The sequence below is a fragment of the Podarcis melisellensis genome (assembly GCF_964234715.1).
Source record: "Podarcis melisellensis genome assembly, chromosome: 1".
Classification (NCBI taxonomy): Eukaryota; Metazoa; Chordata; class Lepidosauria; order Squamata; family Lacertidae; genus Podarcis; species Podarcis melisellensis.
The window spans coordinates 111,054,645-111,069,397 of record NC_138528.1 but is presented as its reverse complement, the minus strand read 5'-3'; the positions used below and the strand labels follow the sequence as shown (position 1 = coordinate 111,069,397).

Genomic DNA, 14,753 nt, shown 5'->3' with positions numbered 1-14,753 from the left:
TGGGGATGTATATGTATGTGGGTAGCTTTATATATATGCATCTTTATATATATGCATCTGTAGGTTTGTGTCATGTATGTACGTTACAGCCTTAAAATGGAGACATTTATACAAAAGACAGCATGCACTTTTGGGGGCTGTAGCAGATGCTCCCCCACCAATTCCAGTGCTTCAAGCAGATTCCCAGTTAGGAGCATAAACTAAAACAGCACTACTTGCAAGTTACTTACACGACAATCTTTTGAAGAGTGCTGCCATCTGATCTGGTTTATCAAAACTGGTCCTCATTTGCGTTAGCACTTCAACGTTCTCTACCACAAGTTTCTAAGACGAAGCAAGATCTCAGGTCAGGCATAGATCTGAGTATAGTAACAAGCGGGTGCTTTAGGACATTTCAGCGTGGCAAGCAGGAAGCAGAGCTCATGAAATCCAGATGTTCCCATTATCTGACTAGTTATACTAAGTAAGGCCCAGCTATGCACCAAACAAAAAGCATACAGTGTGATAATAAAGGCTCTCTTCTGTTCCACAAAGCACTTATAGCTCCAGTCAACTCATTAAACTTGAGCAGGGCTGCTGTAGAATAATGGAATTATTACAGTTTGAATGTCTTTTGCACAATGTGCAATGAAAACAACATGGAGGTGAGACACAATTTGAATACGATTTGCCATTCTTAGTTCCTCTTTAGGATTTCACTTCCATGTTTTCATGTGGATAATTATCTCTCACAAGGTAAAGAAGGGGCACAGACTTTCTGCGACTGGTCTAGACCAATCTCCTAATCATTGTCTCAACTCTATGATTAAAACCTTCTCTCCCTCCATCCCGAGCGAGTTTACATTTATTCACTGTAAACTAAGGGCAGACAACTGAAAGCCCCTGAGTTCAATGCAGCACTTAGGGGGTTTTCAATCTGGCCCATCCCAAAGGGATTTCTCTTCCCTTTCAAGAGCTGCAAGCTGGTGATAGGTGGGTCACCCCTTCTTTCTCCCCCCCATTCTACTACCCTCTTCTCTGTATCTCTCCCTCCTTGTCCAACAGGCCCGTGGAGGAAGGACAGCTTGCTCTGGCTGAACACCTGAATTAATCACTTGCCAAGTGCATTCCTCTCCCTACTCACTCCATTTGTTTTGGCTTCTTCCCCTATCCTTCCCCCAACTCCCTATCCTTTTCGCTGGACTCCCCTAACCACATAAAATTAGGCCAGGGAGCACATGTTTATTATCCCTGCTGACCAAAGCTAGAGACACTTCCCCATTTCCTGATGCTTTCTGTTAGTAGAAGCTAAACTATAAGCTAATTCAGAGACCCCCAAACCAAGGTCATCTCTTCTGGAGAAGCAGCATACAGGAACACAAGTAATGACTGAAGTTTTGCACCAGGACAGCAAGGAACAAACTATGTGCTGCTATGAGGCTCATGCACATTTAAAAAAAGTCAAAGAAATAGAATGCATATGAGCAGATCGAAAGATCTTCCCCAGTATTTCTGTGCAGTGTTTAGACATATATATTGTTTAAAAAGTCACTCCAACCAATGGCACATCATAACAAAAGACTTTTTTGTGTGAGGAGAATTGAAACGCCTGTTTGCAGTATGTCGTGAGTGTTCCTCATTCAAAGGGAAAGGGTCAAAACTCTGATGAGCAAGTATGCTTGGACTAGTCTAAAGTAGTTCTTTGGATTCAGGCCATGTATTCTTGCTATAAAGCGACTTCTGCTTTTAATTATAAAAGCAATGACCAAAGAGAAGCAATGGAAGTTACCTTGAGTTCAGCAACCTGTGAGGAAATGTGCCACATAAGACTTTCACTTAAGAACTTCATGCCATATGGACCAAGGAGTTCTGACAGGGCTCTCATTTCTGAGGAAGAAAAAGCATTTATTCTGCTGCAAACCAATTATATTGTCTTAATTTAATGAACACATTATATTTTATTAATTCATTCTATAAGGGCTATAGCATTTCACACATTTAAAATTTCCAGCATCCTATTTCAAATGCTCAGGATGCAAACCCTCCATCTTAACTAGCTTAGCCTGTACTACCAGAGGTCAAGAGGCCTGATAAGAGCCTTAGTTCTCCCTAGATATTAGTGAGGGTCAGAAGCAGCAAGGGGGACTTGTAGTGCTGCTTACTGTCTCCAAAGTTTGGTATAAAAATGAGACTTGGCTTTTCCACCCACCCTGAGCCTTGAGAAAACTCACCTGATATGTCTGAATATTCCTCTGCATTAAATGTCAGTTCGTTTTCAGTAGGCAAGTTCACAAATGCTTTCATCGCTGGGAAATAGGCTATATGGCCATTACTGACTTGCCTCAGCAAGGTTTCCAGATACCTTCACGAAAGAAACAATTATCTATTTTCACATTCCTTACTGTTAATTTCATTTACCACCTTAACTTTGATGAAATCTGCATTGACACGGAATTTGACACTGAGAGTTGATCTTGAAAGTCCACGTAAAGCCACATCAACACACATGTATTAAGAATTTCATAGTCCTCAATGATGTTTCCCTTGAATAGTCAGCGACTTCATTTTACATAAAAGTGTAGTTTGCTTTTAGTATGCAATAGAAAGCTAAACGCTGTTACTTATTGGCATCCATTGTTCAAGTGGCATGCGATTCAGGTTTTTTTTTTTTACATTATCTCAATTTCAAGTTGCATGGGGAAGCGGGGCACAGCTCAGATTAAAAGCTGCAATTTGCCTCACTTTCACCTTGGCACTCTTCTCCTCCCAGATTTTTTTCTTTTCTGCATGAAAACTTTTATCTCACAAAGCAAAAGGGGTACAGGATGAAATCTCAGATTCTTACCAATTTGTGTACAGACTGGTAATGGTTGGCTCCCCATGACTATCTAAGTGCTGGGTTTGTTGAAGGAGGACGTTATTAAACACTCTTGTGATGTCAATCTGTACATAATTTTCTATTGATTGGAGTACTGTCATGTAGGCTCTTACACTTGTTAACAACTCAGAAGGTTTTGCGATCTCTTGTGTTGCTTGATTATACATAGTCATGCCAACAATTGACCTTCGAAAAGAAAGGAAGTTATTAGCAGGCTACTGAAGTGAACCATGAGCGCTATGTCCTGCCTAATATCAAGGTGAGCCATCACTCCACTGGCATGTACTGTTAACTGACCATTTGGGATAAATTTGGGATAAATTTGCACCAAGAGGCACCTGTACTTTTCTGACATTATCTGTTGTCTACTCTGACTTTGCTGAATATTGCCAACATAGAGTGAAAGCACACTGTAGCTGGGTGTTAGAAAGCTGCAAACTGGAGCTGAAGAAAGCTACTCCCCACAGCCATAGTACAGAAAGATGTATGGAGGGAAATTCAGAAACCTTATATAGAACTACAGTATTGCTATCTATTTGACCCCTGTACAAAAGTCAGATTTGCTGTTTGAAATTTGTACCAATTTAGTCCTAACAGTTACAGCTGTGAGAAATTTTAAAATTCTTATTTCCTATCTGTTCCTCTTCTTGAGATGCAAGTCTACTATTTGCTTACTAAATCAGATAATGGCAAGGGCAATATATGAAAAGCTCCCACATACTAGCAGGATATGAATCTTTCATTTTCCATCTCCCACTCACCAACTTTGCATGTACATAATTTGAATTCTGCATGCACAATTTTTCTTTTTGTAAAATAGGATTGATTTCTTCAATTTTGGGGATTTTGAAACTAGCAGGTTGAAACTGTTATGTATGGGCAACCACTAGGCTGGATGGAAGTTGGAGCAAAAGAAAAAGAAGGGCAATGTCAGCTCAAGATTAATTATTTGGTTATGTTGGACGAGAATAATTTTTTTTAAATGAATGCTTTTATTAAGTTCTGGCAAATAAGTCTCAATGCTGAAAGAACATTGCTAGTTATTTTTACAAGCTTGCCCCTGACACAAGCATGCTTTCAGAGATTTCTATCAGAAACTGTCACATAACAAAAATAAAAATGGCACAGCAGCAACCAACCCACCCACACTGAGAAATAGTCACGATATAAATAGCAAAGACATGTTTATATGGGCTACTAAACTAACCATATTTTTAATGGCAGAATGGTCTGTTTTTTGGAAATCCAGCACTGCTGACTCTATAGTGCACAATTGCTTTTTAAATACTTGAATCGCACAGAGCTCCCTTTGCAGTGTGGCATCTGCTCCCACACCATTTGAGCAACATCACAAGCACTAGGCCATAACATGGTAGTCCCTCATATGATCTTGAGACTGTGGAAGGAGGAACACTAAAAAAGCATCTGCCATGGTACAAAGGAAGTGCCAGAATAAACCTTTTGTTGTGTGGTTGATAACTATCAGACGACACACAGAGACTGTGGAGTTTGATATTAGTACAATATATAACTTTGCTCAGACCAGACATTCATTTTAAGTTTGCAGCTGCAATGAGGAGCTCTGGGTGACTTCATGAAGTTTTTAACTGATTTTAGGGCTACATTGTTCCACCTCCTCTATCACTGGGGAAATTTTGTGTTAATAGGATTATATGATGAAAAGCAGGTTAAAGTATTCTTAAAAGTACTCAAGACAACTAAGTATCAAATGTGCAAGTTGGTGCCACTTACTTGGTAAAACGGATTTCCAGGTGTGATGTTAAGTATTCCCTTGGGGTAAAGGTGTGTTCCCACACAATCATGTTTGGAACGTAATTGATTGAGAAGCAGAGCTCAGAAAGTGCCGTGTGCAGTTTGTCTAGACTGCAAAAGACAAAACAAAAAAATATGCACACATGTAAGCCACATAAGCAAAGGCAGAACTATTACAGCCCCCTTCCACCTTAACCCAAAAAAAATTAAAGATCGGTAAGGATATATAAGCTATTTTAAAGCACAGCCATATAGTACCCTTGCCTGTATTAAAAACAATGGCATAGGTCATATACGTACAGTGGTACCTCAGGTTACATATGCTTCAGGTTACATACACTTCAGGTTACACACTCCGCTAACCCAGAAATAGTGCTTCAGGTTAAGAACTTTGCTTCAGGATAAGAACAGAAATCGGGCTCTGGCAGCGCAGCAGCAGCAGGAGGCCCCATTAGCTAAAGTGCCGCTTCAGGTTAAGAACAGTTTCAGGTTAAGAACCGACCTCTGGAACAAATTAAGTACTTAACCTGAGGTACCACTGTACATGACAGGATTATTATACCTCACCCCCTTCCTTTTTTTTTTAGCATGCTGAATGGGAATGCAGAAAAAGATTACTGTTCATAAAGGTAAGTTTGTTTTGCAGGATAGGAATGCATGACATATTTTTATATAAACACATAGGATGGCATCCATTGGTGTTTCTCTACTGATAGAAGGTACCAGTCAGTGAAATTGGGAGGGATATATTTTCTAGGAATTCCCAGTCTGCAGCAGATTCGGAGGAAGCCATTGATGGAAACCTCCTCTCTTATTGTTCCACTGCCTGATGCCTTCTTGTCAGCAGATGACATCAACTGGATACGACCCACAAGAGCATTTTTTAAAATACATCTACAAAATACCAGTGAATTGGTTCAAGAAGTTAGACTGCCTGTTAAGCAACATTTAAAAGAGAAGATAAGGATGAAAAAGACTCACTTGGTCACCACCAGCCTGTTTTTTCTCATGCTTTCTACTCCTGGTTTTTCTCTTTCTGGTTCTCCTTTCTTACCCGTCTGTTTTTTTGACTTTTTATTCACTGCTTGACTGATGGTTTTGGCACAATGCTTTGGCAGCAACTTAAAAAAAAAATGCAGTTAGTTTCAAAATAGAGCTGCAGTTCACAAAAACCAATCACCATTAAATAGATCAAACTTCACATTTCGATTTTAAACTGTTCATTTTGTTTCCAATATACCAAATACTTGCAAACTACTCGATACCAACTCAAGTGATTTCAATGTAGTTACTATTCCTTCTAGTTAAGAACAAGAGAAGAACAGCCTTCTATTACAAATATTATAAGCAAAACTTTATTAGAACCTTATGGAAAACTTTATCATATTTTAAGAACAAAGGAGATGGCACATTTATGTGATGACTCTACACCAAGGGGCTTGCAAACTAAAAATAAACTCAAGGAAAATAAAAAAGGGAGGGAAATGGAAGCAGGGACTAAACAAAGAATGTGCATTATTTCAATAACTCATACAGAAGCTTTGCCACAGCAGGGTAATGGGACTAAAATTAAATTCTCACCTGGTCACTTAGAGTACATTGCTCAGTGCAAATATCTGTGATAAGGTTCCGAGCCTGCTTAGCCATTTCATCCAGGAACATGTTACAAAGGGAAAGACTACGGTCCCCAATGTGATGTCTCTATCAAGATAAAAACAGAAACCTTGTTTTTCCAAATTGTTGCCATAGTGCTTAAAAACATTTTTAAAAAATCATTATCAGTGAAACATGCTTGCACTAAGTTCATTTAAACAATGAACCATGGAACAGCAATAAATCAAGCCTCACAACGAGAAGTTATCTAAATCTATTTGCTGAAGATCCAAAAAGCTTGCTTAAAAAAAAATGTATCCAAAGCTGCTTTAGCAGAGCTTTGATGGCACCACAGGACTTCAGTTTCTTCTTCTCCCCCTGTGCCCCTTTTTCTGGAAGGTCCTTCCGGAGCTGATTTTGAAGGTGCACAGGGGGCTGCAGGGGAAAGGGAAACTTTCACTTCTGTATCTGCACATCCCTTGCACTAGCAGAACAGGAGCACTGGATACTGTTCATTGTGTATACAACTTAAAATGTCCACTTAATCAAATGTGGCTCCCTAAAAAACCAGAGTTAAGAAACAAGTTTTTGTAGGTGTAAATTTCAACTTACTTGCCACACTTCTCTATCCCATGTTCCCAATTTACTTATGTTTCTCTACCTTACTCTCTTCTTGTGAAAACCAATATCAAAGAGAAGATTATGGGTTCTTTACCTCTTCTGGGCACAGCTCGTGGGTGCAGCTCATAAAGTGAGTGCAAAGCAGTGGGAATGCAATGGAGTATCTGGACTGAGAGGGTAGTTCCAAACACTGCTGAAACATCTTCTCAAAAGCACGGCTATAGAAACTGTTCAGAAACACAGGTTAAATTTTCATTCCACTGGGAGAAAGTAATTACAAAAAAAAAAGACCATTTAACAGATGCAACTAAGTATATGAAAAATTTCAAATGCCAGCCATTTTATCCCATGTCCACACAATCACTGAACTTGAGCAATTACATGCACTTGTACCAGATCCTAATAATAAAAGAGTTGCACTCATGGTACTTTACATTACCAAGGGAACCGAAAGCAGGGGGGAAAGAATGTATTATTTAAACCTCCCACTACGTGTACTGTAGCACAGCAAAATCAATGACTTGATGGGGGGCGGTGAAATTAATGGGGGGTGCAAAGTGTTGGATTATGCTACCCCCAAGTTACCCTTAGAGGTAGTATAAGCTGCTTCTAAAATTTCCAAAAGGACTAGTAAGACCCAGCATAGGTTAGGATTACTCACTTCCACCCTCTACAGCATGTAGAACTTACTAACCAGGCAATCCTAAACACATCTACTCAGAAGTCCCAACTGAGTTCCATTAAGCTTACTCCCACTGCATTTTAAACATTCACAGCACTTCATAATTTGCACCTTCCCTTCACAGAAATCCTAGAGACAGGTATTTGTAATTTTCTTTTGTACAGAATATGTTATCTTGCTGCTGCTGTAGAAGGAGACCCGAGAAAGCAAGACAGTCTCCAGCTGACTGCACATTGGCTCTTCCCCAAGAGCAAAACAAAACAAAAATCACAACCACGAGAAAGCTTTATAATGAAATTAAACAACATACCAAAATATAGAAAGATCAGATGTTTCCACCAACATCTCCACCAAGGAATCTACCATTTTTGTGTGGAAAATGATTGTGTTCATCATCTTTCCAAGTTCTCTGTGGTCTGCGAGGCCAAGTGAAGCTTTAGATACACTAGTATAGGCCTGTTGGCACATAAAAAAGTAACAATTCACATTATCCAGGTTCTAATTCTCATCTAAAAATCTGCCTTCATTTGAATGCAAGCATTAGTTTTTTAAAAAATGAGCAAAATCTACACACACACACACACACACACACACACACGGTAGCACTGTAGCTTGCTCTAATTTGCTTGGGGCAAGTCAAGTTTATAATACAACCCATTCTAAGCTGCCTTACTCCTCCATATCTACTTTTGGAACATGCTGAGGGTTTGCTCGTTCTTGAAACTGGGACTTTAAAAAATCCACAAAAGAGGTTATTTGAGGATTCACTAAGCAAGCCTTATTTTTCAGTTGCTTTACTTATACTTAAGAGTCAAATTCATATTTATAGACAAAACCTGCGTATAATATTTGTTGAAGAAAAGGTAAATATTTTCATAGTGGCACCCTACTAGGATCAAAACAATATCAGGGCATAGTAATGCCATACTATTTTGCTACTGCTGCAGATGTTACTTGAAAAGGGCTGGTTGTTCAAAAATTCCTCTTAGTTTGTAGCCAAAGATTTACTGGGCTCAATTTCAAAAAAACAGAGCTTGAAGCATATACCATATTGTCTTATTTTTGGAAGGTGGTTTTTTTTTGTTTTTTGTTTTAAAAACAAACCTAAATCCAGCATTGCATAAAAAGGAATGTATGTTCTTCCAACTCTTGTTTGCCTTTACAACTTCTTTGAACAACTGAGGAAAACCAGGCCTTTTACATTATCTCCTAACCAACTTCTAAGAAAAATGACTGGCTTAGTGTCTGGCAATGTGACCTTTCTACAAAGGTTCTCTTTGAGTATGTGTAATAAAGTGTTGAAGAACAGGACATAACCTTCTCAACTCTGATTTGGCCGTACAGCTTTGTTATTACAGACTTCTCTTCTATCCTTATCACTCTATTTCACGCTTCCTGAAACTGTTTGATGTAATTCTGTGCTCCTGCTTTGAACAATGGGTGTGTGTGTGAAAACGTCTGCTGAAGTTTATCCTATGAAAAAGTTTTTAATTCAGATTAAATTTGTACATTGATATATGCTACTTCAGGTATTTCATGTGCCATTCTACATTAAAAAGTAAATGCAGCACAGCTTTTTTTTTGAATATTTCATCTCCTTTTCACAATGCCTACCTCTTCTGAACAACACATATGAATTAATTAATCTATCTTTCTTTACAATTTTGCATCATTCATATTATGGGCAGCAGCAAAAGCAGTGGTAGTCTACTACTGAATTGACTCAAAACTAGTCAGCCTACATATTTTTCTCCACCACAATCTTGGCTTTATCCTCCTTTTAGCTGTTTTGCTTGTTTGTGAAAAACACCCTGGTCATACTGTGAACCATTCCCTTCCTGAATGCCTGTTTGGGAAATACATGAACTCAAATATTTAAATCAATTATTTTAAATCACTTTGATTTAAAACTGATCTACTCTTTAACACAGGGAAAGCAATATTGCTTTGAAGAGTGCACAAAAGTAATTCTTACCTGTAATCTAAACCAATCGAGCCTCATTCCTCTGAAGTCAAATACCTCCCCATCTTCAACTGCATCATGTGGAAAAATAAAATATGAAAAAACCATTTGGACAAATGTTTCACCCAATTAATACACATATTTAAAGTCAACAAAAAATGGAGGGGTGGGGAGAGCTGGCATGTGTATCTTATTTACAGAGCAGTCTTATGTGTATTTACTCAGAAGAAATATCCACGCTTTTTAGTATAATTTATTCCCAAGGTAAGCATGTGTAGGATTACGGTCACAAAAGTATGCACGCCTTACAGTCTAGTCCATTCTGAACTTAATGGGATTAACTCCCATGCAAGTATATATAGGATTGCAACCTTAGTTTTTCACAAGCCAATGGATAGCAAATGTAGGGTTTCCAAAGGTCATCAGAAGAAGGCAGCAATTCACAAGGCTTGTATGCTCCTCTCATGAACATGGCAGTGTCCTCTATATGCAGAAATGCACAGAGGATCTGAATGTTACATATCTATCCACAATATGTACAGGAATTAGTACTCTATAAGGCAGCAGATTGTCTTGGACTGTAAGTTTCACCTTCCCTGCTATTGCCCAAGCTGTAGGGAGGTGCTGAGAGTCGACCCAACAAAATCTGCAGGACCTCATGTTACCCACTTAAGACACACTATTTCCACTTTTGCTATGGCAGACATAGTTTAAGTTCATGGCTTACATATGCATAACTTACCTTGCTTCACACTTAAGGAGGTCATGGTGTTTACAAAAGAGGACATAATGATGGACTCATCTTCAGGGCATACCGAAAGATTCTAAAAATCAGAAACCAGGACACTACTGTGTTATAGCAGTTATTTTTCCAGCTACACAATTATCACTGCATCACGATAAAGCGGAGAACACATCAACGGATATGTGGCTGGCAGGAAACTCCTGTGCAGCTCCATCTGGACCTCAGCCTGGTGCTTGTCTTTGTATGAGATCACAGGTTATGGTATGAAGGCATGTGAGGCCACCACTTAAGTAGGTCCGGGCCTTATCGCTGCCTGAATAGCACACAGGCTCCACAATGAAAGAAATGTGGGATATAAATATAAGAACATAAATTTTAAAAGTAGCGGGATAGTGAGTGGTGCCAGTGGAGCACATGTAGGACTAAGGTGCACATAGTTTGTGTATGAGAGAGGACTGTGTGTGAAGGACTGTGTGTGAAGTATATGAGAAGGGCAGCTGTATACAGAGAGCCTGCTTCTTCTCCCTGCACCACCTCAAAATCACCCCACAAACTTTCAGATTTCCACTTGGGCAATTAAAGTATGGAAACTGTTTTTCTGACATAGGGTTGCGAAGTGGGGTTAGTATTATTTCACGGGTGCCAATGTCACTTAATCCACCTAATGTCACTTAATCCACCAAGTCTATGATGCTTGTAATTTGTTTCTCAATATAGGGAATCAAGAATTTGGCACATTTTTAGCAGTAGTCCAAAATAATGGAAGTTATGAGCGCTATATAATAGGATCCTGAATATTTATTTGTGAAAGCAAGACCATTTTAAAGAGCTCCCCTGCCCATTCAGATGTAATAAACAAATGCTATAATGTACACAATTAAAGGGGCTGAGAACTACAGAGAAGAGACACTGGTTGCTGATTGACTCCATTTTGTTTTCAAACAGCCTTCCCTCATTACAATGTCATCTTAACTACATGCTATTGAAAATTAACAAAAAGATTATTTCCTCCCCAATACAAGCAGCTTTATCCCTACAGGATGACTACTAGTTTAAATGTTGAACATCTACGCGGATGTGTTGTGTAGTATAAAATCTGAGCTCCATCTAGTGGGCAATGAAAAAGTAAAACAGTCATTTTTCAGTGATTGATAGTAACTATGTATCTGTGATTGACTGGTGTCTGTACAAAATATGTAGTTTCTATGGAACCTGTATATCCTGTTTTAGTCTTTGGGTTGCCTAATAGAAGTTCACACCTTACAGGATACTTTAAATGGTATTTTAACTTCTTAGCATTTCTTCACTCAGGATGAAAATCAACAAGTCAGTACTTAATTCACTACTGTAACCTTTTAATAGCAATATCCTCACCACTTACCTGCACAAGTTCATTTAAGACAACTGCATCAAAGCCCGATAGGTACTGCACATAGTATCTTTGCATAACTGGGCCATATTTTCGAACATGTGCCCTGAGCTCTTCCATGTAGAAAATCAGCTCTGCTATGTGCCTTAGGAACGAAAGAGAAACAAAGAATATTGACTAATGTAAGCATGTGTGAAAAATGTCAAGTGGTGTGAAATTCTCATTTTCATGCTATTTATTGGTCCTTAAATCATGGTTATTTGCTACTTAAGTATATCCAAGTTTTCAGTGAGATAGAGAGAACGCTAGCAGGGAAACTACATGTGGAAAGCCATAATTAAGTAAATAAACACATTCGCTTTATTACTGAAAAAGCTCTCTAGCTTTGCCCCAGTGAGCCCACATAATTAAAGAAAACAGCTATTAAAAGATATATTTGGAAGAGGGGGGGCGAAGCGGTGGAATTAAGAAAACAAAGAGGGATGGTTTTGCTGACATCACCACTCGTTTTCAAGCCCAGTGGGAAGCTACTTGCAGAAAATGTTAAGGGCTGGGTCACAACATGCTTTGAAGTTCAAAAGAAACACTTTTGAAAACAACCTATGGGACAAATGTTCCCGTTGATCCTCTAGAACTGACAATCAATAAAAGTGCATGGCACACATCCGCTTACATTGCTCTGATTAGAAAAGTATGTGTTGTTTTGGGGAGCAGATTGCTGGGTGCTGAACAGCCACAAGAGAAGACAACATTCCTCCAGGATCCTGGACTACTATCGCCAAACTGATCCTGAAGGTATTATCTTAGCAGACCAAGCTTGGACAACTATTAAAGGCCTGCCACTACTCGTTTATTTTGTTGTGATATCAGGATTTTCTACATTTTGTAAACATAAATCAGTTATGGAACTTTATGTATGTGAAGAACCATATGCCGATTGGGAAAAAAGACATTCAACTATTTGTTTATACATAAAAGTGAAGTTTCAATACAGACACAATTTGCAAAGACAGAAAAATTGAATCTAGATTCAGGTAAGTATCTGAAGAAGTGTGCATGCATACGAAAGCTTACACCCAGAACAAACTTAGTTGGTCTCTAATGTGCTACTGGACAATTCTTTAATTTATTTAGAAAAAGTGACTGTACAACTTGCTATATAGGGCTTCATAGTTACACCAGGAAACTATCCCCCAATTAATGGATGTACTTTGGGGAGTCACAAGACTCTGCTACTTTTGCTGAAACAGACTAAGAGTTATCCCTTTGGAAATGGTTACAATCTAGACTAGAGAGTTATGCAACTAACTGTTGCAAGCTCAGCGCAACTTTTGTTTGTGATCTGCAAACACAAACACACAGGAATGATAAGCTGCTTTTAAGACTTAGCCGGCACTCCTATACACACATTTCTGAGAGTAAATACCACTGAATTAAATGGTGCTTACATTTAAGTAGACATGTATAGGATTGCACTTTTAATGTCATTTCAAGGCAGGACTACAGTGTAGCAGCAGGTGTGTGAAGAATCAAAGAAAATATTTGAAATCTTTTTAGGGAAGCTTCTACATAAACTCTCTGGATTAAGGCCAATGTGGCATTTTTCACCACTACCCTGCCCAATACATGCTGACTATTTAAAGGAGCTGGGTTTGGGGACATGGCTAGATAAACACGAGACCTTTGCTATATGAATTCCAGCACATTATTCTGAACTGAATGGCTTTGCATTTATTACACTCACAAATGTATCTTAATGAAATTTTGGTTTCACATTATTTTAACATATCTAGAAATAACGGTGATCAACCAAGTCAAGGGAAAAACCTCCATATATCAATGCAATCAAGACCACAATATGCCTGAAGAATAAGAAGAAAAACAAGTAGTAGTACACTATACCAAAGTGCTTTGGCAACAGTGGGTTCCATATCATGCAAGAAATCTTAATTTTAAAATATACCAGATATGAAACGTACTTATCTATGAAATCATCTGCACTCTTCTTTGGCATGTTATCTGCATGTCGTAGAAGCCAAATAATTTCATCACGAGCAAACGATAATGCCATAAAGACGAAAAGTGCCTGGGAAAAATCAAACACACATTAAAATGTTTCCCTTTGCAGATATTATAAGTGAATGTACAGCAAATGGAAATGAACTCTGTGGATTGTGCCCGTAAATAATTTCCCCCCTATTTACTAAGCTTACTTACCTTGGGACCCAACAGTCCTGGCTGATCTGACAGGACAGTAGCTAGTTCTTTCAGTGCAGACCGTAAAAATTTGCGTCTTTCTCTGTGCATTGAACCACTGTTTTCAGAATACAAATACACTAATTAATCACCAATATACTGTACTTGAAAAATCATTTCAAGTTGTGCTTTGAGTCCATGGCAGTGCATTCTCAATTAAAAATGGTTTTTAAAAACCACCTCTCATATTGCTCCTTAAGATCAAGTTTTAATACACTTGTGAGGCCATTACATTTTCATGTTACAAGTGGAAATAAGATTTAAAGAAAACAGTTATGTAAAATCTGTTTTTGACAGTTTTTTTATATTGGCTGGAACATTGCCTCTGACTTTTATGTAATGTATGCAGCAAACTCGTCTGAGAAAAGAGGTGGAAAGTATGTGGCTCTCCAGATTTTTTTTTGGACTCCAGCTCTTAGCAGTCCCAGACAGCATGACCCACAGTCATGGATAATCGGAGTTGTAGTCCAGTAGTACCTGGATGGTCACATATTTGCCACCCCTGTACTAAATAATAATATCCAAGATCAGACCAGCCATGCCTGGAGAGCTCAGTTGGTTAGAAGGTGGTGCTAATAACACCAAGGTTGCAGGTTCGATCCCTGTATGGGACAACTGAATATTCCTGCATTGCAGTGGGTTTGACGTGATGATCCTTAGGGTCCCTTCCAGCTCTACAACTCTATGTAAGGCAAAGGTAGGAAATGATTTTCATCCCAGGGTTGAATTCTTTTCTGGGCAATCTTCCATGAGCCACATGCCCATAGTGGATGGGGCCAGAGGTCAAAGCGGGAAGAGTTCTCAATATGAATTTTACCATTGTACAGTAGGCTACACAGAGCAACCATTCTGCCCTCCATCCAAGCAGCATTACCAGAGTTCAAGGACACATTC

At 38.8% G+C, this 14,753-nt stretch overlaps 1 protein-coding gene across 4 annotated transcripts in view; it reads right to left on the bottom strand.

Moving 5' to 3' along the window:
- NCKAP1 (NCK associated protein 1) overlaps positions 1–14,753 on the bottom strand; it is a 45,817-nt gene that overhangs the window by 6,389 nt on the left and 24,675 nt on the right. For all 4 annotated transcript variants that reach the window (XM_081908611.1, XM_081908612.1, XM_081908613.1 and 1 more), the window contains 14 exons: positions 13,821–13,917; positions 13,583–13,689; positions 11,616–11,748; positions 10,232–10,313; positions 9,502–9,560; positions 7,837–7,982; positions 6,939–7,071; positions 6,212–6,331; positions 5,612–5,751; positions 4,610–4,741; positions 2,825–3,043; positions 2,211–2,341; positions 1,769–1,866; positions 231–324 (listed from right to left, as the gene is read on the bottom strand). In XM_081908611.1, the coding sequence (XP_081764737.1) occupies positions 231–324; positions 1,769–1,866; positions 2,211–2,341; positions 2,825–3,043; positions 4,610–4,741; positions 5,612–5,751; positions 6,212–6,331; positions 6,939–7,071; positions 7,837–7,982; positions 9,502–9,560; positions 10,232–10,313; positions 11,616–11,748; positions 13,583–13,689; positions 13,821–13,917 (1,691 nt within the window). The remainder of the gene's footprint in view (positions 1–230; positions 325–1,768; positions 1,867–2,210; positions 2,342–2,824; positions 3,044–4,609; positions 4,742–5,611; positions 5,752–6,211; positions 6,332–6,938; positions 7,072–7,836; positions 7,983–9,501; positions 9,561–10,231; positions 10,314–11,615; positions 11,749–13,582; positions 13,690–13,820; positions 13,918–14,753) is intronic.